We start from the raw sequence: 26145 nt of genomic DNA on the forward strand, positions 1-26145 counted from the left end.
TGATGAGCAAACATGCCAATGCTAGCTGAAGATTCTCATGTAAATCTGAATGCAGATGTATTGACCCTTGAAGCATACAGATTGACCGATGGATTTAGGCCCAGATCTCTGTACTGGGGTGAATGTATGACATTGTTCTGCATTCTGTCCATCAATAGTTCTTTTTGCATTTGTCACCCTGAGTGGGACGGGTATGCTCAGACGTGAGTCCCGTGCTCTCCATGCCACTGGAATCAAGCTATCCTGGCTGAAGAGGGGTGAAACCCTGACACCGGTCCTAGGATGCTTGGATCCAGTCCAGGGAGGACCTGGCCTGGCAGTTTGGGCTAGACTGTTCCCATAGGGCACAGGATCAAGACTGATTTGCATATGGCTGGGTCCAAACTGGAATGGCATGGTGAGCAAAAAAACAATGGATTTAGGCCCAGATCTCTGTACTGGGGTGAATGTATGACATTGTTCTGCATTCTGTCCATCAATAGTTCTTTTTGCATTTGTCACCCCAAGTGGGATGGGTATGCTCAGACGTGAGTCCCGTGCTCTCCATGCCACTGGAATCAAGCTATCCTGGCTGAAGAGGGGTGAAACCCTGACACCGGTCCTAGGATGCTTGGATCCAGTCCAGGGAGGACCTGGCCTGGCAGTTTGGGCTGGACTGTTCCCATAGGGCACAGGATCAAGACTGATTTGCATATGGCTGGGTCCAAACTGGAATGGCATGGTGAGCAAAAAAACAATGGATTTAGGCCCAGATCTCTGTACTGGGGTGAATGTATGACATTGTTCTGCATTGTGTCCATCAATAGTTCTTTTTGCATTTGTCACCCTGAGTGGGACGGGTATGCTCAGACGTGAGTCCCGTGCTCTCCATGCCAATGGAATCAAGCTATCCTGGCTGAAGAGGGGTGAAACCCCAAAACCGGTCCTAGGATGCTTGGATCCAGTCCAGGGAGGACCTGGCCTGGCAGTTTGGGCTGGACTGTTCCCATAGGGCACAGGATCAAGACTGATTTGCATATGGCTGGGTCCAAACTGGAATGGCATGGTGAACAAAAACACGATGGATTTAGGCCCAGATCTCTGTACTGGGGTGAATGCATGACATTGTTCTGCATTCTGTCCATCAGTAGTCTTTTTTGCATTTGTCACCCCGAATGGGACGGGTATGCTCAGACGTGAGTCCCGTGCTCTCCATGCCACTGGAATCAAGCTATCCTGGCTGAAGAGGGGTGAAACCCCGAAACCGGTCCTAGGATGCTTGTTTCCAGTTCAGGGAGGACCTGGCCTGACAGTTCGGGCTGGACTGTTCCCATAGGGCACAGGATCAAGACTGATTTGCATATGCCTGGGTCCAAACTGGATTGGCATGGTGAGCAAAAAAACGATGGATTTAGGCCCAGATCTCTGTACTGGGGTGAATGTATGACATTGTTCTGCATTCTGTCCATCAATAGTTCTTTTTGCATGAAGACAGTGGCAGCAGGTTACTGTAAGGTCAAGCTCTGGGGATACAAAAATGTAATGCCTGTGTAGAGAAACTAGAGTATCATTTTTATGAAATATATATAAAACAACAGTAAATAAACTATGTTTCAAATACATTAAAATTAAAACAGTAAAATTAACATTTTAAATTTTAGAAAATGTATACAACCCAATTTTTTTAACCAATTTCAAATATTAACGTAAATGTATTTAACGTTTTCAATAAAATATGAAGAAACAAACTCAGAATTGTAATAGATAGATAGACTGCAAATTAACAAACACTATATAAAGTATTTAACATACAAAGGATTTGTTTTACTACCAGCACTCCATCTAATAAAACTGTAATGTAAGTGTTGGACTTTGGAAGGGTTATGTTGACTATTCCCACTCCAGTCTAAGAAACAGTAGAGAAAGTGTTAGACTTTGGTGGGGGTTAGATTCACTATTCCCACTCCAATCTAAGTGAGGACAAGGAAAGTGTTCAACTCAGGATTGGTTAGCTTTACTATTCCTACTCAAATCCACACCTCAGTAGGAAAAGTGTTGACTACGGAAAGTTCGACTTAATATTCATACTCGGTCTAGTCTAAGAAAAAGTAGGACTTTGGAGGGACATCAAGTAACATTCCACCTCCTAATCATTTTATACAAAACATCTGAAATACCTAAAAAAATCATATTGTAAATGAAAATACCTAATAAAGAGTAGTACAAAAAAAACTAATAAAATTAGAACCATATAAAATAAACTTAAATAAAATTTACTTCTGTACAATAGATGAACAGAAAAGACATTTTAAATAAAAAATATATTTTACAAACATTATTATTAAAAACACATAACACTGAATTATTAAATGAAGCTCATAATGTATGTAATATTTTCAACGTTGTAAAAGAAACACAAATAAGTATCAATTAATACATTAAAAATAACTGAATATTAATTTGCAAATACTTCCCACCCTAGTCCCCTACAAAACCAAAACCTTCTACTTAAGTATATATTACTAGCAAAAATGTAAACATTTAGATATATTATAATTTGTTTTACAAATATATTAATTGAACAATTACAAAATAGAACAATTTCCATACAAAATCACAAGTTACATAATAAATTAAACAATTACAATTTAATTAGGATTAAAATAAAGTTATTGGACTGAAATTTATTTCAGCCCTCTTCCCCTATAAAACCAACAAAGTCCTACAAATCAACAAGAAAAGCAATTAAATATACATCAACATTTTTAAATAAAACATTAACCCAGCAATTAAAAATAAAACAAGTTGAAACTTTATTAATTAATTACATGATTAGTAAAGAATAATTGACATTAATATAAAATTATTAGTAATTTTTAAAACTTCCCACGTTATTACCCAGCAACCCAATACTACAATAAAATTAATTTATCAGATTTAAAAATATAAATTTATATTACAAATAAGAAAATAGACTTAAATATATAACTGTTAACAATTTAAATAATTATTAGTCAACTAAATATTTAGATTACACACAGAATTAAATATACAACAAAATTAATCATAATCTACATACCTTACTGCCCTATTCCTCTACAAACCCAGCTAACCACCGATACATTATACATTAGTAGCCTCATTTAAAAAAACACAATTTATATTACAAACTATAGCACAACTAATTAATACCAATTACACTAACAATACTAATACCTAAAATTAACATGTTAACTAATATATATTAAATTAAACAAAAAAAATATTTTTACAACTAGATTTAAGTAAGCGACCAAATGATATTATTAAACATGTTATTAAATTTGGACGCATGACATCAATGTAACTTCACACGTGGAAGACACCGACCTCATCATCTCCTTCTCTGACAAAACTTCAAGCACCTGGATTAACTTCATCACCTGCATGTCCAAAGTTCGATGATGGATTAGGACCAACCACCTCAAACTCAACACAGACAAGACAGAAGTAGTGATCTTTTGCAAAACTACCTCAATATGGAACTCAACTTGGTGGCCTACAGATCTCGGACCCACTACCAACCCTACAAACCATTCACAGATCCTTGGAATACTGGTTTAAAATCTGCTCATCATGACAAGCCAAGTGAATGCAGTCTCTGCCTCTTGTGTCCTTACCTTGAAGATACTTAAGAATCAAGGGTTTCCTGCAAGACCTTTACTAGCTATCTGGACTATGACAACACGCTTTACATAGGCATCAACAAACTGCTAAACAGGAAACTTCAGATCATATAGAAACCAGCAGCCAGACTTACACTCAGGCTCCCATCAAGCTCCAACATCATCCCACACCTAAACAGGCTTTTTTCGAACTCCTTCCATGTAAATAAAAACACTTGCACAACATTGATCTATATACCTCAACAACCGCATACACCTTTACCAACATACCAGACTCCACTGCTCTGCCATACTCGTACTCTCTCACTTCCATACTCAAAATCAGATCAGATAGCCACATTCTACTACCTTTCTCCTAAAGCCAGGAACTATCTGCCCCTTACACATCAGATCTGCTTCCTCCATTCTTGAAGTTCACACAAAGCTGAATATTTTGCTCTTCATCTAATTCTTGCACCAAATAGGTCCACACTGATCCTGCTTCAAGCACCAGGAGGACCCCTGATGTGAGTTGTGCACTTCACAAATCCATATAATATAACATACCCCACGAGTAGCACTGTTCTCCGTTGAACAAACCATAGACTAAGCATCTACTACAGCAGAGCCTGGACTAGTGCATGGGTAGACTTCGATTTCACTCATGCCCAAGAGCCTCAAAGGAGGCACTAAAGATGAGGCAAACTGCAGTGATCCTTTACCCAGGCAAATGTGCATTCCTCAGAATATGAGTGTAGTACTTTGCTGTCAGCATTATGTGTATTGTCTGCAAGCACATTATATATTGTACCTATAAAGAGAAGCTCTGGCATCTGGGAAAGGTCCTAATGAGCTTAAATCATTATAACGATTAGGAGAAGTCATGTATTGTGAAATTACAAGTCCACTGATTTTGACAGAGCAAGAGAACTGGATCTGATATCAGAATTGTTAGAAATTGGGTTTCTGGTTGGCAGAGGTGTGCACCCTGTATAAGCAGAAACCCCAATCCTAGTCAGGGTAAACCAACACACACCCTAAATTAACCTGTGCTCACTCTCTGATAGTTTGGCACAGAGCAGTCAGACTTGACTTAAGAGGCAATGTGTAAAGTATTTGTGCAATAGTTCAAATAGTAACACAGTGAAAACTATACACAGAAGACTCCACCTCAGTTTAGCACAATAGCTTACATTTCTATTAACAAAACAGGACCACAACTATAGAAATCCAATAAGTTTATCCAGAGTTATGAATTTTTACAGAGTAAACTGAAATCTAGTGCTTAAAAGCATATAGCACCAACCAGGGCTATCTGGTTGAGCTAGACCCTGTCAAATACAAACGTTCAGGCTGACTACAAAGGAGCACAGGTCAGATACTGGGCCAACCATAGCCTGCTGAAAAAGTACCTTGAATGTGTCAACGTCCAGGACAATACGGGAAGCAGCGGAGGTAATGCATCGTCATCAATCCTTATGATGGAGCCGATACTTCGGATCCGAGCTGCACAAAGACAAAGATGCATTGGCAATGGAGGCGATGCAATGAGCTGTTGAGAAAACAATGTTCTCAATCCTTCCATCCACTATAATGGGTCATTTGTTGATGGAGATACGCCAGTCCTGAGCAGTGCAAAGTCGGAGATGCATCAAAAAGTCGGTGAAGCGATGTACTTGATTCAAGCAGCGATGCATCACCGTCTATGGTGATGTGCCAGTTCCGAGTGGTGTAATGGCATTGATGCATTGATTTTTGCTGAAGCAGCACTTTATGCCCTCTTCCTAGAGTCCAGGACTGGGTTGGCACTACTTGGCAGGGCAAGACTTCAAGCAAGCAAAGTCCAGGGGCTGTAGCATGGTGAGTTGAAGAATTTGATGTCCCTGGGACTTAGACCACGAGGCAAGCCAGCATCCCCTTGGAGTCACTCTGGATTTAAGTGATGTGAGTCCAGTCCTCCTCAGTCAGGCCAGAGGATAACTGGAAGCAGGGCATCAAGGCAGAAAAACACTTCTAGAGCAGCAGTCCAACAGAGTGGCAGTCCTTTAGCAGTATAGCAAACATTCATCCTGGCAGGGTCTTGACAGGTCCAGGAGTGTACTGAGTTGGTAGTATCAGAGGTCTAGTTCTTATACCCAGAGGTGCCTTTAAAAGGGGGGGCTTCAAAGAAGGGTCTTTGAAGTGCACAGATGTCCTCCCTTCCTCTCCCGGGTCCAGACTCACTATAGGGGGATATGCAGCCCTTTGTGTGTGAACAGGACACAGCCTATTCATGTGTAAATGTGAGTCTGTGCCCAGCTCCTCCCTCCTATCCTCCCAGGAGGATCCAGTAAGTCACATCCAATTCAGACTTGTGTGTGGCTGCCTAGTGGGAATACAGATAATCCAGCTGTCACCCAGTCCAGTCAGTGATCAGAGACAGGCAGCAGGCACCAAATGACTTAGAGCAGGAAAATGCCTAACTTTCTAAAAGTGGAATTTTCTAAACACTAACAATAAATCTGACTTTGCTATTAAAGATGATTTATCATTACCATTCCAGAGATACTAGACTTGGGGTTGTTATCTCTTCCCAATTGGAAATTACACTTTAAAAATGTAATATGGTAATCCTAATGTTATTCTATTGGAGAGATAGGCCTTGCAGTAGTAACAAATGAATGTAAGAATTTTTCGCTACTAGGACATATAAAACATGAAAGAACATGTACTACTTTTTAAAAACACTGCACCTTGCTCTTGGGCTATTCAGAGTCTACCTCAGGGCTGACTTTTATGTTTCAAAAAGGAAAGATTAGGCCTGGCAAGTGTGTTAACTTGCCAGGTCAGCATGGCAGTTTAAAACTGCACACAGGCTGAATTTTTAGGCCTGAGACATGGTTAACGGGCTACTTCGGTGGGTTGCACAACCAGTGCTGCAGGCTCACTAGTAGCATTTAATTTACAGGCTTTGGACACATGTAGTGCCACTTTACTGGGGAATATTAAGTAAATTAAATAAGCCATTTGGATATGAACCAATGTTACTATGTTAAGTGGAGAGAGCACATGCATTTTAGTACTCGTTAGCAGTGTTAAAGTGCTCGGAGTCTTACAGCCCACAAAAACAAGTCAGAAAAAGAGGAGGATGAATACCTTATATATCCCAGAAATCAGGTGCATTGAGTATGTTCCATCTTTTAATTGCTGAAGGCCTTTCTGTTTACTCTACCTCAAGTGCCAGTGAGACCAGATTCACATAGTTGGAAAGGATGGGTGAATTATGGCTATGGAGGGGTGAAGTACAACAATATTACCTAAATAGGCCCAGGTGCCAGAAGCAAGTGCTCACCACAAATACATTCTTTCAGACCTGTTTCTGATGATTCCGATTAGAAACCTCATTACGATTTCGGTTAAAATGCATTCCGACCGACTCGGTCTTGGAATCGTTTCTGACCGAATCAGATTCAGGGAATCCGACTGACCGATTATGATGATTCCGAAAACCGTTCGGTCAGTCTCCCATGGATTTTAATGGGAGCCTGTGTTCTGACCGACAACACAGGCTCCCACTGAAAAAAGGGGTGGTGGCAAAAAACCTTGCACCTTGTGGTGGGCACCCCTTGCATTGTTGGAAAGAGGGGACCCTTGGGTACCCCCACGGGCACCGAACAGAGGACTCCAGGTAAAGGGGGGTCTTCTACGGCCCCCCAATGTTGGTATTCGACATCCGATCGATGTTGGGCAGACCGATTCATAAAGACTGTGCGAATCATCATCAGAATGCATCGGCCAGAAATGCAGTCCGTAGAGCCCTATGAGTTGGCTCAGAGCGACTCGGTTTCTCTGAATGCTTATCGGACCCAAGTTGAATGACCGAACAGTTTCCGAATATCATAATCGGTCAGTCAGATGTGTTTCCGAGTCAGTCGGAAAGGCGGGTTCTGAATCGGATTTGGATGAACTGAATGCCGTTTGGAGCCTTTCCGACCGACATCGTAATGAGGCCCTAAGTATGAACTGTTAGCAAAATTTGTGCAGAATGCCACTTTTGTACTATGAGAAGAAGAGTGCTAATGTTTACCACTTTCTGTATTCTGAAATCTGAATCCATGTGTCTATTGTTTGAAGGCTTTTTAGTGAAGATCACTGGATTTAGTTTTGCTAGGGTAGGTATCTTACAGGCAACTGTGCATCTAGCCTTGTGGCTACTGTAAATGGTTTTGAATTCGACCCTTGACTCCTGCTGGTAAACATGCAGAGCTTTCTAGGAACGTTATGTAAGATTGAGTTTCTAACACCACTCTGGATTTGGCAGTACCTCTCCCACCAAATACATATTGCACAGCCTTCACCAATATACACTGGACTGTGGGCATTGATCTGGCGAGCAGCTATGTCTGGCACTCAACCAACATCCTACCGAAATTAGCTAGTCATGCCTTTTTGCCATGCACAGTGGTCTCTTATTGCTGGACGTGGTGTACTTTAAGCCTTTGCTCTCAGTCCCCTGCCACCCTATAAGGCTGCATACTGTACTAAACTATGTGCAGCAGACTCAGAATGAAGGTACAAGCTATGGTCTGACTTTGCACCCTGCCTCTTGTGCACCAAAATCAGCTATGCACATCCTTCAGTAATATGCAGCAACCTCTTGGAACAGGGCATGGCATCCAGCCAGCCCTTGCACTCGCCATGGCCTTGCATCCACCATCCAAGTAAAACCTGTAAAAAAACATTTGAGACCCTAAGGGGCTCATTACGATGCATCTAGACCGAAATGTGGACAACAACACCTATTTTCTTTGTGAACTGAGGATTTGTTTTCTGTTTGACCAGTCACATTTTCCTGTTTTACATGTTTGAAATAGGTGTCCACATCAGTGATAATGAGATGCTTATAACAGCAAATCACTTTATCTCAGTCACTATTTGTTGATTTATATTTATGTAACAGTGTTTTGCACCCTCTGAAAAGTTTTTCATTATAAATTTACATTTCCAAAAAACTAACACCCTTTTGAAATTCTCTTTGGCAGATTTGTTCAAATTGAAATAAATCCTTTTACATTAATAAATAACTTGATGGAAGCTACTGGATAGAGCTTGCGACCATTGTTTGCTTAGATATTAGATTGTGCAAAAGAAAGAAAAGCCATTGTAGGCATATTTACCCTCTAATCCATTAATTGCCCAAGCCTCCACGGATCTATTGGATTTCCCACTCTTTCTTGTACTATTATTTACAAGGCAGCCTTAAGCCACATTAAGTGGCTTAACGCTGGTTTGTAAATAAGGAGAAGTTCCTATCGCCACCACAGCGGCACTAAAAGTCATGCTGTGGTGGTGATAGGGGCTTGTAAATATGCACCAGCATGTCTTTATGAAAAGAATTTGTAGTTTTCAAATGACCGTTACAGCAGTCAGTTCCTGATTCATTCTTGAATATCTTTGGTGCCTTTACACAAAGTTACACTTATGTATCCAAAGAGATTCAAAAGGGTCCTTCAAAGTGTGTATAGATGTTAGGAGGGTCCTGGAAGTGGTTTCCCTATATTAACCCCTTCAGTGCCCATGACGAGATGGTCTCGTCATGGAGCGCGGTTGCGCTGTGCCCATTACGAGACTATCTCGTCATGAACCCCACCCGCTAATGCAACGCCCGGCACAGGGCGGGGAAAGGGCGTGGCACTGAAGAGGTTAACTACCTGATAAAAAATATAATTACTCCTTAAGCTAAATCACCTAACAGTTTGTAAAAAGAATTGACATCAGTTGTTGTGGCCGTCTGTCGAACCTCAAGTGAGCATCTGGCCGGAGTTTTTTTTAATAAATTCTTTTTATTGATTAGGCAAACATGTAAACATCCCATCCTTACACATAATCAACACGTTGTACATCATCTGAGGTGTTGGTCGGGGTTACAAAGTTACATACCATATGCACGGGGAAGGGTCTGCCCATCCTCAATTGTCTACTTAGCTAGTATAATTAATACACCCCCTTGCGTCTGTTTATGTCAAGGATCTGTAACTATCCCATGCATTTCACATCTTCTCCCACTTTTTAGGGCATCCCCTGCTTATTTTTTTCAGTCAGGCAACACCAATCTAAGTCTCGTTTCCAGGCTGTAAGTGTTCTTATCTCCTTTACACCCCACTGTCTTGCGATGTTTCGTTTTGATACACCAGAGGCTATAGCTAGCCAGGTTTTTTTTTTAATTCCAAATATTTTTTTGAAGTTTTTAAATGGACAGTAAACATGGACATACATAAAAAATAGTATTGAACAATAATATCTATTACAATATATAAAATACAAAATCATCATTTTCATTACAATAGATATGAAACTATTCATATTCAAATACAAATAAAAAGGGAAGGAGGGGGAGGGAAACATCCAAAAAATAATTAATGCGTAAGCTATAAATAGAGCTACTATATCTTATTAATTATTGTAATATATGAACAATAAAAAGGGAAACAAACAATAAATATACCATTAGGATGATAAATAAACATCAACAGGTATCCAGAATGAATGATAAGAGTTAGAATTATGATTAATCCCAGACAAGGATAACTGAGCACCTCTTTTTGTAAAAATAACCCATGACCACCAAGCATGAACTGATAATATCGAAACATCTTTCCAACTGAAAGTAATGGATTTTAACGCAGCAGAAATTAAAAAATCAAAACGTTTACCTTCAAGAACATTTAAACTCTGTGATAAAATAATAGATTTGCATATTAACAATTTGTATGATATATCCTCATGAATATTTAATATCTTTTTGATAATGTCCCAAACTTCATTACAGATCTTAAACACTAAGGGACAATCATAAAGCATGTGTTGTAATGAACCAGGATGTCATTTACAATGCCAACACGTTGCAGATTGAAGAAGTTTAGCTTGGAATAAACGTAACGGAGTCCATAAACAATTAAATAAAATATAAGAATTGGTTTGATAAAGTGAAACAGGTAGCCATCCAGATATATTACTAAGCCAAATATTTTCCCATGTAGCACTAGATAAGGAAAGTGAAAGCTCATTATTCCAAAGCATTGAAATCATATTTATGTTACTTCCTAGAGTATTAGATAATTTTTTTTATAAAATAGAACCACCATAAGATGACGCTCATATAGTTTGAGTATAAATTGATAAGTCAGCTTTAACATTAGATGGAATATCTTGAGGAACAGAATCTAGAATCGAATTACATAAATATTCGTAATAAATAAAATCAGAATGAGGTAAACCAAATCTTATTTGGAGATCCTCAAATGTTATGAAAGTATTGTTGGAATAGATATCTTCAAGATAAAAAATACCAGCCTTAATCCATGAAAACCAGAAACTGATATTTCTATTCAATTTAATAACATTGCTATACCATAATGACAAGTCTTCAGTATTATACATGGGAAAAAGAAAAATTGAATCAAAGTCGTTAAAAATCATTTCAGTGGATTTAAGAATAACCGATTTATGAAAAAATTATGATTTGTTAGACATAGTTAACAGAGTGGGTAAAGGAAAAAGTTTTACAATAGATTGTTCAATGTGGAGCCAAGTAGGGGGATTATGTAAAGAGGAAAGATGAAACCATATGTATCTTTGTTTTAAAATAAAAGCTTTATGATAAAGAAAAAAGTCAGGGATACCAAACCCAGCATTACATTTAGACATTTGTAGTTTTTTATAGCTAATAGGAGGTGATTTGTTGTTCCAAAGAAATTTGGAGAGAAGTTTATCAACATCTTTATAAAACTTTACTGACTGAAAATTGAGTAGGAATCATGGCAAGGGTGTAGAATATTTTAGGAGCAATCGTCATTTTAATAGAATCCATTCTACCCCACCATGAGAGATGTAATGATGACCATTTGGAAGTTTTTTCTTTAACCTCTTCTGTGCCCATGACGAGATAGTCTCGTCATGGAGCACGGTCGCGCTGTGCCCATGGCGAGACTATCTCGTCATGAAACCCACTCGCGTGGGAAACGCCCGGCACAGGAGGGGGAAAGGGCGTGGCACTGAAGGGGTTAATATACTCTAAGATAAAATTACATTTTAAAGATATTGTTGATTTTATGGATGAAGAGAATAAAATACCAAGATATTTTAATTTATTCTTTTGCCAAATGATTTCATTCATGGGAATCATATCAGAGTACAATAAATGTTTAATGGAAAAAATTCTGTTTTGTTAGTGTTTAATTTGTATCCAGAGACTGTAGAATACTTTGCTATAATCTCTAATAAGGAATGGAATGAGGATAAGGGATCATTGATAAATAAAAGCACATCATCAGCATAAGCTAAGGTTTTAATAATAACATCCTTTATATAGATTCCTTTAATATTATCACAATTTCTTATAGAAGTAAGAAAAGGTTCAATAGCAATTAAAAACAATAGCGGGAAAAGGGGACACCCTTGTCTTGTACCTCAAAAAAGGCGAGAATTGAGACGAAATTTGGCTATTAATAAATAAACGAGCAGTAGGAGCAAAATATAAAGCTGAAATCATGCGGATAAAGGTGGCACCAAAATTAAATGAAGATAAGGTACGAAATAAAAATTGCCAATGAAGTTTATGAAAAGCTTTTTCAGCATCTGAAGCCATAACTCCTGAGGGTAAGGTTAAAGAAGAACCTTGTTCAATGATATGTAACAAAGTTCTTGTATTAGTAGCAGAATATCTATTTTTCATAAACCCAGATTGATCTGGATGAATAATAGCATCTAAGACAGGGGCTTATCTAGTGGCTGGTGTTTTAGCATATAATTTACAATCTTGATTAATTAAAGATATAGGACGATAATTAGACATAATGTGGGGTCTTTATCTGGTTTGGGGGAAGTACAATAATTAAAGCTTCAGTAAAGGAAGCTGAGGTAATTCCTGAAGAGCCAAAAGATATAAAAAGATAAAATAAAAAGGTAAAAGTTGGGACTGAAATTCTTTGTAAAATTCAGCCGGGATACCATCCGGACCCGGAGATTTATTTTTTTAAGAGATTTTATGGCAGATAAAATGTCATCTTTAGTAATGGGTGAATCAAGTCTGATTTTATCTGAGTGATAGATCTTAGGTAATCTATATGAATTTACAAAAGAATCAATTATAGAGTCATCATGAAAATCGGGCTTATTATATAAATCAGAATAAAAATCCAAAAATTCATTAACAATATCTTTATGAGATATAGCAATTTTACCATTAGGGCCCTGAATTGAGTTGATTTTAGTTTTATCTTTTTTTATACGAAAGTAATTAGCTAAAAGTCTTCCAGATCTATTTGCATTAAAACTAAATTTGGCTTTAGCCCTAGATATCTGAACACCAACTCTTTTACTAAGAATTGTATTAAATTCATTGCGAAGCTTTTGTAACTTAATTCTATATTGAGGATCATTAGACGTAATAAAAAGTCGTTCAAATTTCGCAATTTGTTCTTCAAATTTTTTTATATTTGGATTAAGGTCTTATTTTCGTGGGCCATAATAGAAATAGTAACCCGTCTAATATAAGATTTAAAAGCATCCCATCTATTAACCATTGAAGTAGAACCTGCAGGATTAAGCATCAAATAATCATGAATGGTGGATAAGAATTTTGGTTTATTGTGTTCGTTGAGAACTCTACCGGTATTCAATCTCCATCTAGATTGTTTAGAAAAAGTTGGATTTAAATTTAAAACACAAGAAATCATATCATGATCTGAAACGTCAATGTTACCAATCTTAGGATTAATGACTGAGTTAATTAGTTGTCTGGCAACTAATAAATAATCAATCCTAGAGTGAGAATTATGTGGGTTTGAAAAAAATTTAAAACTTTTGTCTGTAGGGAAATGTAGACACCAAATATCAACTGACATAGGGGCATATCATCTAGGGCTTGATCTCTGTTTTTCTGGCTTTAAAAGCCAGAAAAGCTGAGATAAAACCAACGCCCTATCAGTAAGAGGGTGCTAAAATGCGTATTCGCATGTTAGCACCCTTTTACACTACGCCTACCTTTGTATCTCTAATGGGATGCAAAGTGGGCGTGCCTGACATACACTACATGTCAGGAGAGTAATAACACGTCTTTGCGCTATCAGCAAGAATGCCCTTGCATTTTAGCAGACGTTAGTTTTTGGAGAAAACTACTGTTTTCTCCAAAAACTAACATCTGCTAAAATCCTGACTAAGCCACCCCTAACATTGGGGGTGGATTATGCTGATACGACCACAGGGTCGTATCAGCAAGGTTATCGTCCGTTTGCAGGGAACATCGCTGGAAAATCAGGGATGTTCCCTGCAAAACGGCGATAACATCGCTATCTCTCGAATTTTTATCGCCCTGGAGCAGCGCGTTGATGATAACGCGCTACCAGGGTGAAAAAAAGCAGAGATAGCCAGCGATAAGAAAATTATCGCTAAGCACGGCCAGCGATAATTATCGCTGGCCGTTGCTGATATGGCCCTTAGTAGTTTGAAGAAATGATTTAAAAGCATAATAAACTTTAGGAGGGTGAAATTTGGTAAGAGATAATCTATCTAATAGAGGATCAGATATGACAATAAAATCACCTCCAACAATTAAAGGAACATTACCAATCTTTAGAACCTCAGTTGAAAGATTAGCCCAAAAAACAGGATCATCTGCAGTAGGACCATAAACATTAACTAAAAATATGACTGAATCATGAACTTTAACTTTAACGATTATATATCTCCCATCTGCATCGGACGTTTTACTCAAAATTTGGCAATGCAATTTCTTTGCAAAAAGAATAGCCACACCATTTTTTATACCATTAGCAGGAGAAGATACAATATTGTCAACCCACTTTTTCTTCATATAATCTAAAATGTTGTCATCTATATAAATTTCCTGTAGAAAACAAATATCAGCTTTGCAACCTCCTAAATAATCAAAAAAAATTGTACGTTTAACTGGCTGGCGTAAATCTTTAACATTTAATGAAACTACTTTAATATTAGCCTTAATGGAAGAACAAGAGAGAAAAGGTTAAGAAGAGGAAGGTAAGAAAAAAGCCCAGATGATGAGAAGAAAGTAGCTCCAGAACAAGTAATAGAGAAAGGAGAAAATAAAACATAGAAAAAGAGACAAACAGAATACATAAATGTGAAAAGTGAAACGCCCACACGCTCTACAAGCATGACCGGAACCGTTGGAGCCCGATATAAGAAATATTCATGAATATGTCAGAAAAGACAAAATTTATAGAAGTCAAGTAGTAGGGCCATGAGTATCCATTGAATGCTGTGACTGTTGGTCTAAAAAATGTCTCAGTTCCTCAGGACGCTGAAAGGATTTTGAAAAATTATCTTTCCAAATATGCATCGTCGATGGATCAGAAAGGCCATATTTGTATCAAAGACTTTGTAATTGAGGACGAAGATCAGTGAATTCCTTGCGGATTGCAACAGTTTCTTTGGCAAAATCTTGATGAATACAAATTTTATTCCCATTGACCTTCAAGGAGGGAATTTCTCGTGCTGCTTTTCTGATCAAAACCAAATGATGGTGACGAAGAACTTTGAAGATCATTTGACGTGGTTTTGTATGTTGAGGATTGTGATGAGAAGGAATCCTGTGAGCTCTATCAATTTCAAATTTTTCTGGAAATTTGATATTTAAGAGACCAGGAAATAAGTTCTCCAAATATAATCTACAGTTAGCTCCCTCAACCTCCTCTGGTAAATTGAATATGCTTAGATTATATTGTCTAATGCGATTTTCCAAATCCAAAAGAAACGAGCACATAGGTGATATTTTTGCCACAAGAGGGGTAAAAGCATCCACTTTAACTTTATTATCTTGTATTTTAATTGAGTTATCAAATATTTTCATTGACAAACATGCCATTTCTTTGCGCACGTTTTTAACTTCTGTCGCAATAGTATCAGTATTCACACGAAGTGCCTGAATTTCTTCCAGAATTAAAGATAGTGAATCAGATGAATCTACCACTTTAGATTTAACTGAAGGAGGTGAAACCTGCTGTCTCCTTTTACTGTAAAGTGCATTTTTATTTTCCATTTTCTTGACTAAAGAATTAAATTTGAAGAAAAATGAACAGTTTATGAATAAATAGAGTGGAAGTTGTAAAGAAATCCTTAAAATGACTGGTGCACCAGCTAAAATGGACTGTGGGAGTGGCTATACCCAAACCAGGCCCTTTCCTGAAAGTATTCTCCGCCCCCTTGACAGACAAACCTGGCAGTACCTGAGAGCAGAGTTGGGAGCAGAAACCAGAAATCGAAAAATACTACTTCTGATGTCTAAAAACGCTGGAAACCTCCTCACAATGCAGGTACAGCCTTCATTGAAGCAGCGACCACACTTCATAAAATTTCCTGACAAAAATTTGTCGTTTTTAACGAAAAACTGGCAAAAACGCGGTGGAGCTCACCGGATGGCGGCCATTTTGATTCGCGCGCTCGCGCGTCACCCTCAACTAACCAGGTTTTAATATGCGATGGCCAGCGGATTTCACTAGTGATGCCCAACAAGTGCCAAAGAGTGTCGAGGGGCTGCCCGGAGGTTTTATGCAAAAAAGTAGGGGTCAAATGAAGTAAAACTTTTAATGAGCTATTGGCAAACTGAAATGGTAAATAGACTTGATTGGTTACTGAAAGGCTTCCATTCCTTTCACATATGCTATTGTGAAATTGCAATTTCATGCTGTAATTGCGACATTGTTATGGTGGAAAAAATGTAACTGGGCCAAAGAGGTTTAAGATGACAACAAGATCAATTTCTTCAGGTGAGTTAGGGAGTGGGGATTTCTCTGTCCAAGCAAGACAATTTGGGAAAAAAGCAAAGCCAAATGGGGAATGATATTACAATCTTCTCATTCATTCACTAAAAGTTGTAGAAATATCGAAGGGGTAGTAATGAAATATTTCTGTTGTATTGTGGGCTGCTTGTCAAACAACACATGGGTGTTGAGACTTAACACTTCACCAGAAACCATAGAATAAGTAGTGCAACACAATGGGCTTTAACCATAAAATCCTATAAGACTTTGCAAAATATCTTTATTTTCCAGTTAGTCCTTGAAGGTCACATAGATTTCAAAATTTACACAGTATAGTTTGTCACTTCATTTTTTCAATCCTGTCTCTTCCAAATAGATGCTCAGATATGTATTATGATTTATGACTGAGAATCTATATAGTAGGGGCACGGTGAAAGTTACACAAATCTCAAAATAACAACCCACAGCCAAACAGTGCTAATCATAATCACACAACCTGAAAAATAGATCAATTCTACCTCAAAATACATAGAGATCATAAAAGTAAATGGCATAAAGCTCATGCCAATCACATGCTCAGTCTGCAGTAGTGGCAATATAACGAAAGCTTTATCAGTGCAATAGAATAGATAATGGAATGTCTTCATGTATATGTGAAATAACAACCATAGACTCAAGTATCCAGTGGAACCAAGGAACCAACATCAGAAAAAAGTGACCCAAATGTAGAATTAATTCTCTCTCAAATTTCAACATTAAATATGTTTCAGAAATGCATTTATTTTGTTGGCAACATTAGCTTACCAAACTTCATATATTTCACAATGAAGAAATGTAGCATTCTCATTTGCATCAAATTGGTTCAATTCCCCTTAAGTCAAACCAACGTTTCAAGAGTATGAGTGTGAAAATTGTGCTTTCTCATGCATATCCTTAACAAGCTGTCACACATGGCCTGTAGAAAGCCTCTCCTGTGTTTCATTTAATAGACTATTATGTTACTCCATTTATAATAAGAATCAAAGTCAAGTCAAAGTAAAACTTTTTTGGCCGAAGGGCATAAATCCACACATCAGATAGTAAAATGCAAGTCGAAAATTTCATCTATTACAAAATTCATACACAGTGCCCATCTTTCGTGTAACAATTTTGATAAAAGAATACAAAGTAAGTACGCTAAATCATAGCTAAAACTTTAGGGAATAACCATTAAAATTCATATTTCCTCATAATATGGGACATTGATTCTATAAAATTTAAAACCCCAAAACAAATTTCGAGTGAACCTAGAGACCGCAAAAAACTTAGACCATCCTTGTACTGTTTCACATTGGCTTTGAGCAACAATGGCATCAGAAAACTGGGTCTTGACTCAATACAGTTGGCAAAACAGATTAATTGCTCGTGCTTTGAGTCGAGGTGCTATCACACACACAGAAATATAGGTCATGACGCCATGCCCCCGGAAAGGAAAGAGCACATTTAAAGTGCAAAGTACAGTATCTAAGCAAGGTCAGCCATTGGTGGTGTGTAGAAGATATATTCCACCTCAGGTAGGGCTCTATGCCATGGGTTGTTGAGACTTGAGCATGATTAACACTTGAATGCTTGGCCTGCGATGCTTCATGGTGTTTCTTCATACAGCGCTCCAAGAACAGTTCTTTAACGCATGATTTATGATTGGGGCCATTGTATGAAGGGATTTGTAAAGATCAAAAACACCCAAGCTGTCAAAGATGACCTTCAATGGCTTAACCATTGTATTTGGTCCACCTCATCTAAAACCATACAATCGGAAATATACGTTTTGATCAATCCAGCCTCTGGGGATTACAATATTTTGACCCACAATAATAAAGGGGCCAGTCCAATCTGGTCTTACAAATATGGTATCCCAAGCTCCCCATGACATATTACGGTGGCTGTGCCCCCTGGGACTGAAAGTAATCTATGTAAAAATAGATTTTCTGCGTGTTGCACAATATCTGCCTTATTGTACCCCAGAGGACAGCGCCACATGTCCCTGACGAAGTACACGTGCTCCTGTAAAGATTGAGCCTTTCTAAAATTGGTTTGTTTTGGATCTTTCGGGCAAAGTCTGACATTGAGTTGTCAAAGTGGGATCCAACTTAATGATTAATAAACAAAATCCCTATATAGTTAAAAATGTTCAACTTTAATAGAACAGAATCCCCCATATTAAAGGTTTTTGACTTAGTACTAGGGTGAGTACACATCATTATGTAGGACTTTGAAAAATTTACTTTCAGGTCCAGATACTCCATGTATGCTAAAAGCAGTTCGAAAAGGTCTGTTTGCAGTGCGCGCAATCAGAACTACCTTGTCTGCGTATAATAAAACAGGAGTGGGTTTTTGGCCCATACAGGGTACATCTTTGTAATTTTCCACTAGATAATTACTACTGTCATTAATATAAAGCAAATAAGAAAATTAGCCAAGATATTCCCCTGCCTAATGTCCCTAGTTGAACCTATATGGGATGAATGTTCACCTAGAGGGCCGTAATGGACTCTCACATAAAGGTCTTCGTGCAGACGCATAATAAATGTCAATAAGTTGTGTTCCACTCCCATGTTGCCCGTTAACTCCCACAACTTAGTGAGGTTCACAAGATCAAAGGAGCTAGATAAATGTATAAAAGCTGGATGCACAAGAACCTTTCTTAGCCTTCACATACTTCCCCTAGATTAGATAGAGATTTAGGGATTGCTCGATTGTCCCAACACCATGTCTAAAACCAAATTGGACATATGACAAGATGTTATTTGTAACATCCGAGTCCTCGAGGTGGGACAATAAAATTCAACCTAAAATTTTGGTGCTGGAGTCGATCAGGGAAAACAGCCTGTAGCAGGTGGTCTGAGACCGGTCCCCTTTTTTAAAAATAGTGACAGACTTCCGGGACTCAAGAATGGGCCTGAGTGCTAAAGATCTAAAAACATTCATAAGTAGAGGGTCCCATAATGAGGGGTTTGATTTAAAATAAAAAGTCAGCTGGCAACCCATCTGGTCCTTGAGCCTTACCTGCTATAAACCTATTTATAGCATTGATATCCTCTTGAATTTCAGTTGGAGGTTGGCGCTCACAAGGGGTAGAAGTGAATTACAATTATAACCTTGTGTTGGAGACACATCCTTTGGAGTGAAAATTCTTCTAAAATGCATGACCTAAGTCAATTCTTTCAATGAAGGTTGAAGTGTGTGTGAAGTGGGTGCTTTCTTTGGGGGTTTAATCTTATTGCTGATTTGGGTTTTGTATTTGCAAGAGGGCATTGCCTCCCCAGACCGTTACCCCTGCCTGCCGTGGTTGTGGTCCTGGTCCTTGTTAGGTGGGGTTCCCTGTCTGTTGCTGCTTGCCATGTGTTTGACCCTGTAGCGGTGGTGCAGTGGCTGTCTGATTTCCTAGTGGCTGAGTGAAAGGTGCATTCTGGTTACCCTGGGCTTGGTTTTGATGATAGGGATTTTATGGGGACTGGCCCAGATTTATTGATCTATATTTGTGATATAGTTTTAGGTGGTATCAGTCGGCCATGTGGCCCATTCAATGGTAATAGTAACATTCTCTGAGGTCCGGCTGCTGCCAACCTCCCTGACCTCTACTGGTATAAAAGGGTTCCCCTGGGGTTTTGTAATGGAGCCCCCTAAAAGGCGGATGCCATTTCACTCATTCAATCAATGCAGCCTCCTTCAGTGTGGTCTTTTTCATTTTGTATTGGACCAACTTGGTGGTGTATCTCTGGGCTTGCTCCTTACTCTTCCCGGTGAGCTGCTATGTGGGGGGTATGTGTTGCTACCTGCCTATTCCCTGCTCGTGGTCCCTACCCATGTAGTCGGTGGGGACTCTTCCTTGTGGTGGCTTTCTATTTTCTCTATGTGCCAAATTTACTATGATGGTTACGTGCTTGGGTACTGTATTTGCCATCACAAAGGGGGCTTAAGGCATGGGGAATGCACCATATAGTTCCAGACAACCTGATCTTCACCACTTCCTTATGCATGGAGGTGCCATGGTGTTGGTAGGGGCTGAGCTTGGTGATATCGGAAGGCCATGTACTCTGGCATTTATCGTGTTTGCCCCTATGCACCATGGCCCTGCTTCCCGCACAGTCTTGGGGAACCTGGTGGGCATGTGCATGTCACGGTCTCAACTCTCTTCCTCCTTGCATACCCTGCTGGCTATCAAGGTTCTTGTTCTTTTAGCTGCTTCAACTAAGAAGTGGTGAATGCAACATGCCCCTGCCAAGCTCTCTCATAGTTTCATTAAATTCCTCGTATATCCCAGGACTGCCTCAGTTAAGGGGGTCTGATTGGCTGGGACTGTCCTTGCCTGAGTGCATCCAATGCAGGAGGGTTTCACTGGTCTGGATTTCACTGGTCTGGATGCTAGGACAAAGTTTCTTGACAAATCCGCAGAACACGTCAGAACAGTAAATTTCATAGATTGTAAATAGAATGCGAAAGAGTAAGCACAAAATATATCAGTCATATGTAAGTTTTCTTGTTTTTTTAATCCAGTGTATCTTCAGGCTGAAAGAATCTCCTTGGGACATAAGCAGCTGACACATGTTTCGTCCCAAAAGGGACAGTATCCCACGACTTTTTCAAGGCTCCGTCCTTTCTGAAAGAAGATTATAAATCGTGGTTGTAATTCCATCCGAAAACGGATAAGAAATCTGCTCAATTTAAGTTCTGTAGTTTTCTGAGGGTCCGGAAAACATGAGTAACGCAGTTAAATCATCTTATAAACGATGCGAGGAAGGTGAGTAAACACAACCAGTCTTTGCGTGACACCGAGTACGGTGAGCACCGTTACCCAGATATTATCACTTACAATCTAAAACTTGTGTTATTTTCCTGTGTGGAGCCTATAAACCTACAATATATATACCACTATAGCTATTCAGTGGATGCTAGGACAAGACCTCCAGGACTAGAGCAAGCTTCATGTCCATTGTTAGCAAACTGGACAGACATTTTTAGCTTGGTCATTAAGTCTTGCCCTAATAGATTAATCGGAAACAAGGGAAAATATAATATATGTTCTCTCCCCGTATCACCAGCTTGAGGGGTTCTGTGAATGGGATCCTGGTCACCGTATCCGAGAATCCTTGTATGCGTGCAGTGCTTTTTGATGAGGGGACTATCCCTTCCCTCAGACACGACCTGGTCGCCCCTGTGTCTATCAGGAAATTGTAAGGTGTATTGTTCGCAAGCACTGTGACCGTGGGTTCTCCCTTCAATCTGCCTGGGGTGGACAGTAGAGGGTGTGTGGTTTTGAATGTTTTGTCGGCATCTGGCATATATTCTCTATTTTTCCCATTGGTTTGCTGGGCCCACCCTGCAGCCTCACCCTCGCATTTGGATTCCTCACTCTGGTTAGTCCTATCGCTGTCCAGACCCGCTATGAATCTCCCAGTCTACAGACTGTGTTCACCTGGATGGGTGGGAGTGCATGCTCCATGTGTCGCTGAGGTCCGATGTGCTGAACGCAACAGACGGGGGTCGAACTTCAGGGTGCTCTAGCATTGGACTGGTGTAATGCTGGGATTTCCTGTGCCTGCTGGCCTGTTTGCCTCCAAGGCCTGAATCTATCAGTTTGTTGTTTGTAGGGGGCTGTCTGGCTCCATTGGCAGGTCGATAGGTATACCCAATTGTGGGGAAGGCATCGGGCAGAACACCTTCATTCCTTCATACGGGGGGGTGCGGATGCCTTACTTGCTGGTTCAGGGACAGGTTGTCAGTATGGGCCTACTCGAAGATGGCCCACAGTTTAACAGTGCCTCTCTTCTGGCCTTCTTTTGCCATACATATTTTGTCCGGATGCATGTTTTTGTGCCTTCGATTATGTTAGTGTCAAAGGTTCCCCCTTCTGGCCAGGGGAACACATCTGCCTTAGTGTGTGTGTGCCATTTGTGGCAATACTTGCTCTGCTTTTTAACATGTGTGGGGAACCTAGTATGCATGTGTTTTAACAGTGACTCCATGATAAGCTGAGAACCTTTTTTAAGGGACTGATACCCCCAGGCTTCTTGGGATTGATTCAATTTAAAATCTAATCTGGTTGTGGAGAAATAAATACACTGGGATTACTGATTGCACCTACTTTACTACGAGCTCAATGTTATGTACAGATGTATCATAAAAAACATTTCACAAACACGAATACCAATGCATATAAAGGGTCACAATTTGAAAGAGAGTGCAATTGTTAGTTCAAATGTGTGTCTTTAGGAACAAAATAGCAGATTCTATTTAGACATAGAATAGCAATTGTGAGAAATAGCACCGGTTTCATAAGCAAACACAACTAAGACAAAAATACAGTCACAATAATTTATAAGCACAGCAACATCAATAATGCATCAATCAAAACCAAAATGAAGTTAATGAAAAAAAATGTATGACTTTGTAAAAGCAAAATACCATAGCCTGTTCCAAGCGCATGCTACCCTATGACAAGGGGGGGGGGGGGGCTTTTGTGATACACGGGACTAAGTGAGCCCAATATTCTGTCAATATCAGTCCGGGACAAAGATAACAACAATTTATGAGGAAAAGATGAACAACTCAACAACCACCGGCCCTTCTGGGCCAAGCACAAGCTATACCTAATTTCCAAGGGCCAAATTTTCTCTACTGTCTGAGTTCAACCCATTATCACAACCAGGGGTCATGCGTACCATCTGTGTCATATCCAGTGGGCCAAGGAACAACACCTCTCAATTTTTCAGATACCAACATTGGTAAGAAACCGGTAGCACGGAGACTAAACAATAAAATTGAGATGCTTTCCCTATATCGCACCCAGGACGCATGCATACCATATGTGTCACGCCCAGAGGTCAAAGCAGTGTGACATCAACCCTGTATCATACCCAGGGGACAGGCGTACAGACTGTGTCACGCCCAGTAGTCCAAGCAACTAACACCCTTCACCTTTCCTATCTAAAAGACAAGAGGCCTTTGGCAAAACAAGAACAGGTGGTTTAATCAAACTCTTCCATCCGGAGAACAGTCAAAGAGTGGGAGTCCTAAGACTGTCTAAAAGTAAAATTGATCTGAGCGCCATTATATACATTTCCTGGATTTTCTTAAAAAACTGTAGAGATCCTTTTTAGGAAGAGGAATGCGGGCCTAGTCATGGAGTCATACATTACTTCCACCTAATAATAAATGAAGTTGGGTCACGACCTTGTGTAGACAAAACGAGGACCATTGGGTAACGTATCCAGATGGCCCACATGGGAAGCGCGTGACAACTGTATGTGCTGTGTCCTGATTGGCTGCGTGCTCCTAACTTCACATTGCATCTTACTTTCTGGTGTTTTGGGAATGCTCTCACCACTCCTGCCATGTGTTCTTTATTGTGGTTAATCCCCCCAGACCACTGTGTGGTCGCTGCCTAACCATGTATTTCTGACTCGGAGTTGATGATAGAGGTCGTATGGGTGAGTTTGTCTTAGAGCCAGCCAACTGGAGATAATCTTTTATTAACCATAAAAAAACAATAAGAAAATGAATAGGAATTCTGGCTATGCATATACAGGTAGATTTTTAACCACATAGAATAGGGAAGAAAGACGGTTGAGAAGGATAATTTGACAACGTTGGCACTGGATTAAAAATGACCCTATAATTGGCATGATTGTCCTTAGGAGACTGGGGATAACATGTAGATGGAAAATATATATGAGATGATCTGGTGAAATTCAGTCCAGAGATGATACATAGATCAAATTGGTTGAATAAGAGTAGAGGCTTTATTAAGAGCAACAAGTGTAAAGTCTGCCAATATGGTATCATCTGCTCCCCACAGTGAAAGAAACCCATGAAAATTGCGGGGGATACCACTGTAACACCAACCATGCTGTAAATATACTTTCTCGCCCTTGCTCTTTGGTATACATAGGAAGTACCATCCACCATGTATGAAGGCATATCTTGAAACATATCAGAGCAATCAGGAATAAAGAAAGAGTTGAATAACCTTGAGTCAAGATACATAATGGAACTAGATAGTAAAACCCAAGGGGCATGAATATGATGATGAACTGTACACATATCTAAAATGCTATAACGCTACAGGATAGGCATCTCCATTAAGGTTGGTGAGATGGCTATTTGAAGGTCACTGTATTTTAAAAGATGATGTATTTTTTCCCACTTAGCATTCTTTAACATGAAAGTTCTATGATGATATTTATGTCAACACTTTTCATGAAAATATTGCTTTGCATTTCTTGCATGGTGTTAGAGAGTCTAATGAATTTGAATGTGATTTTCTTTTAATTTCTTTTCACTTTATTTGAAATGAGTGATTTCATATTAATTGTATTTTTTATTTATATTATGTAATTGCACTACGCATTTTACTAATCACATCTACTGTGTTTGTACAGAGTAGGTTTTTCATTTCCATGATATGTCAATCACATGAGCACATATAAAAGTAAGGCACAATATGGCATCCTCTGTGTAAACAAGGCCGTGTACATGGTGGAAATGCATAATGACATCCATTTTGCAAATATATGACACTTCCTTGCAGCTTTGTTGTTTTGGTGCCTTTTTCAAATATAAAGGATGGCAAAGGTACATTTGGTATATGGAGGGAGCCACCTCCATTTCAGTCGACGCCTCCCTTGGGCAAATGCACAGTGGGCATGTGGACACTTGAAGAGAGGGGGAAAAAGGAAATATATAGCTGTATTCGTTACACATGAAAAATATTCTGCCATGTAAATACCTTAGTAGTACACCCCCATGTTAGTGAATCCAAATAAATAGCACCATTTCATTTATGTGCTCGATTATTATTCCTAGCCTTTTATGTGTAAGTAATCATGTTGCATTCTCACCCTTGTCTCCTCACATCTTATTTATAGAATCATTGGATCAAACTAAGGTATGGTAACTTTAAAGATATGAGTTAATATTTAAGTATTATAATTTCTACCTTATATCCTAGCAAGCAAATGTAAGTCAGAAGTAGAATCTCTGTTACATGTGGAAAAAGACTGTCCTGAATTACCTGCCACAATTCTAATGATATATTTCTTTTTCACTTTGCTAGAGGAATTCTGTGACCCATCAATTGGTATTTATCCTGCTGCTGCCAATGTCATCTTTTCCATTATTTTTGGAGAACGATTTGGCTATGAAGATGAGAAGTTTGAGACCATACTGAAAGCCCTGACTGATGGATTTGTCATTATGAGCTCTATGTGGGGACAGGTAACTGTGTAGCTAAGACAGAATTGCACAACCTATTGGAGCACATTGGGCACAATTCACAAAATTCAATCTATGTGCGGGGACCCTTGTACACACAGAATTAAGGCGTAGACCCTAATTGCAATTTAATAACTCCATGGAGAGATTTACACCTAGTATTAAGGGTATGTATCTCCTATCCTTTATGTTAGTGAGTTGTGGGGATATGGATGACTCAAAATCTGACCATAAATTTTCTACAAGTAAATTTATGGATACATTTTAGACATCGGTCTGCTAAATATAGCTCTGCATAGCCTATGCAGCGATGTCTGCTTTTGTTATGTAAAGTGGAGAATTACAAAGTACCAAAAAAAGGCAAAAATGTATATGCCTGACTAAAAATGCAAGAGAAAGCACATGATTATAACCCACACACTGATCTCAGCTCAAGTTCTCCATTCTGTGAGTTGTGGTAGAGCCAGACTTAAGCTACAGTTATATTGTGT

General features: G+C 39.1%; 1 protein-coding gene across 1 annotated transcript in view; it reads left to right on the top strand.

The window, feature by feature from the left end:
• Nucleotides 1–26145, top strand: part of LOC146798085 (cytochrome P450 2G1-like) — a 759568-nt gene that overhangs the window by 251818 nt on the left and 481605 nt on the right. Inside the window, exon 4 of the mRNA XM_085625302.1 lies at nucleotides 25497–25657. Coding sequence (XP_085481428.1) covers nucleotides 25497–25657 — 161 coding nt within the window. The remainder of the gene's footprint in view (nucleotides 1–25496; nucleotides 25658–26145) is intronic.

The sequence above is a fragment of the Triturus cristatus genome, chromosome 9 (assembly GCF_964204655.1).
Source record: "Triturus cristatus chromosome 9, aTriCri1.1, whole genome shotgun sequence".
NCBI classification, from domain to species: domain Eukaryota; kingdom Metazoa; phylum Chordata; class Amphibia; order Caudata; family Salamandridae; genus Triturus; species Triturus cristatus.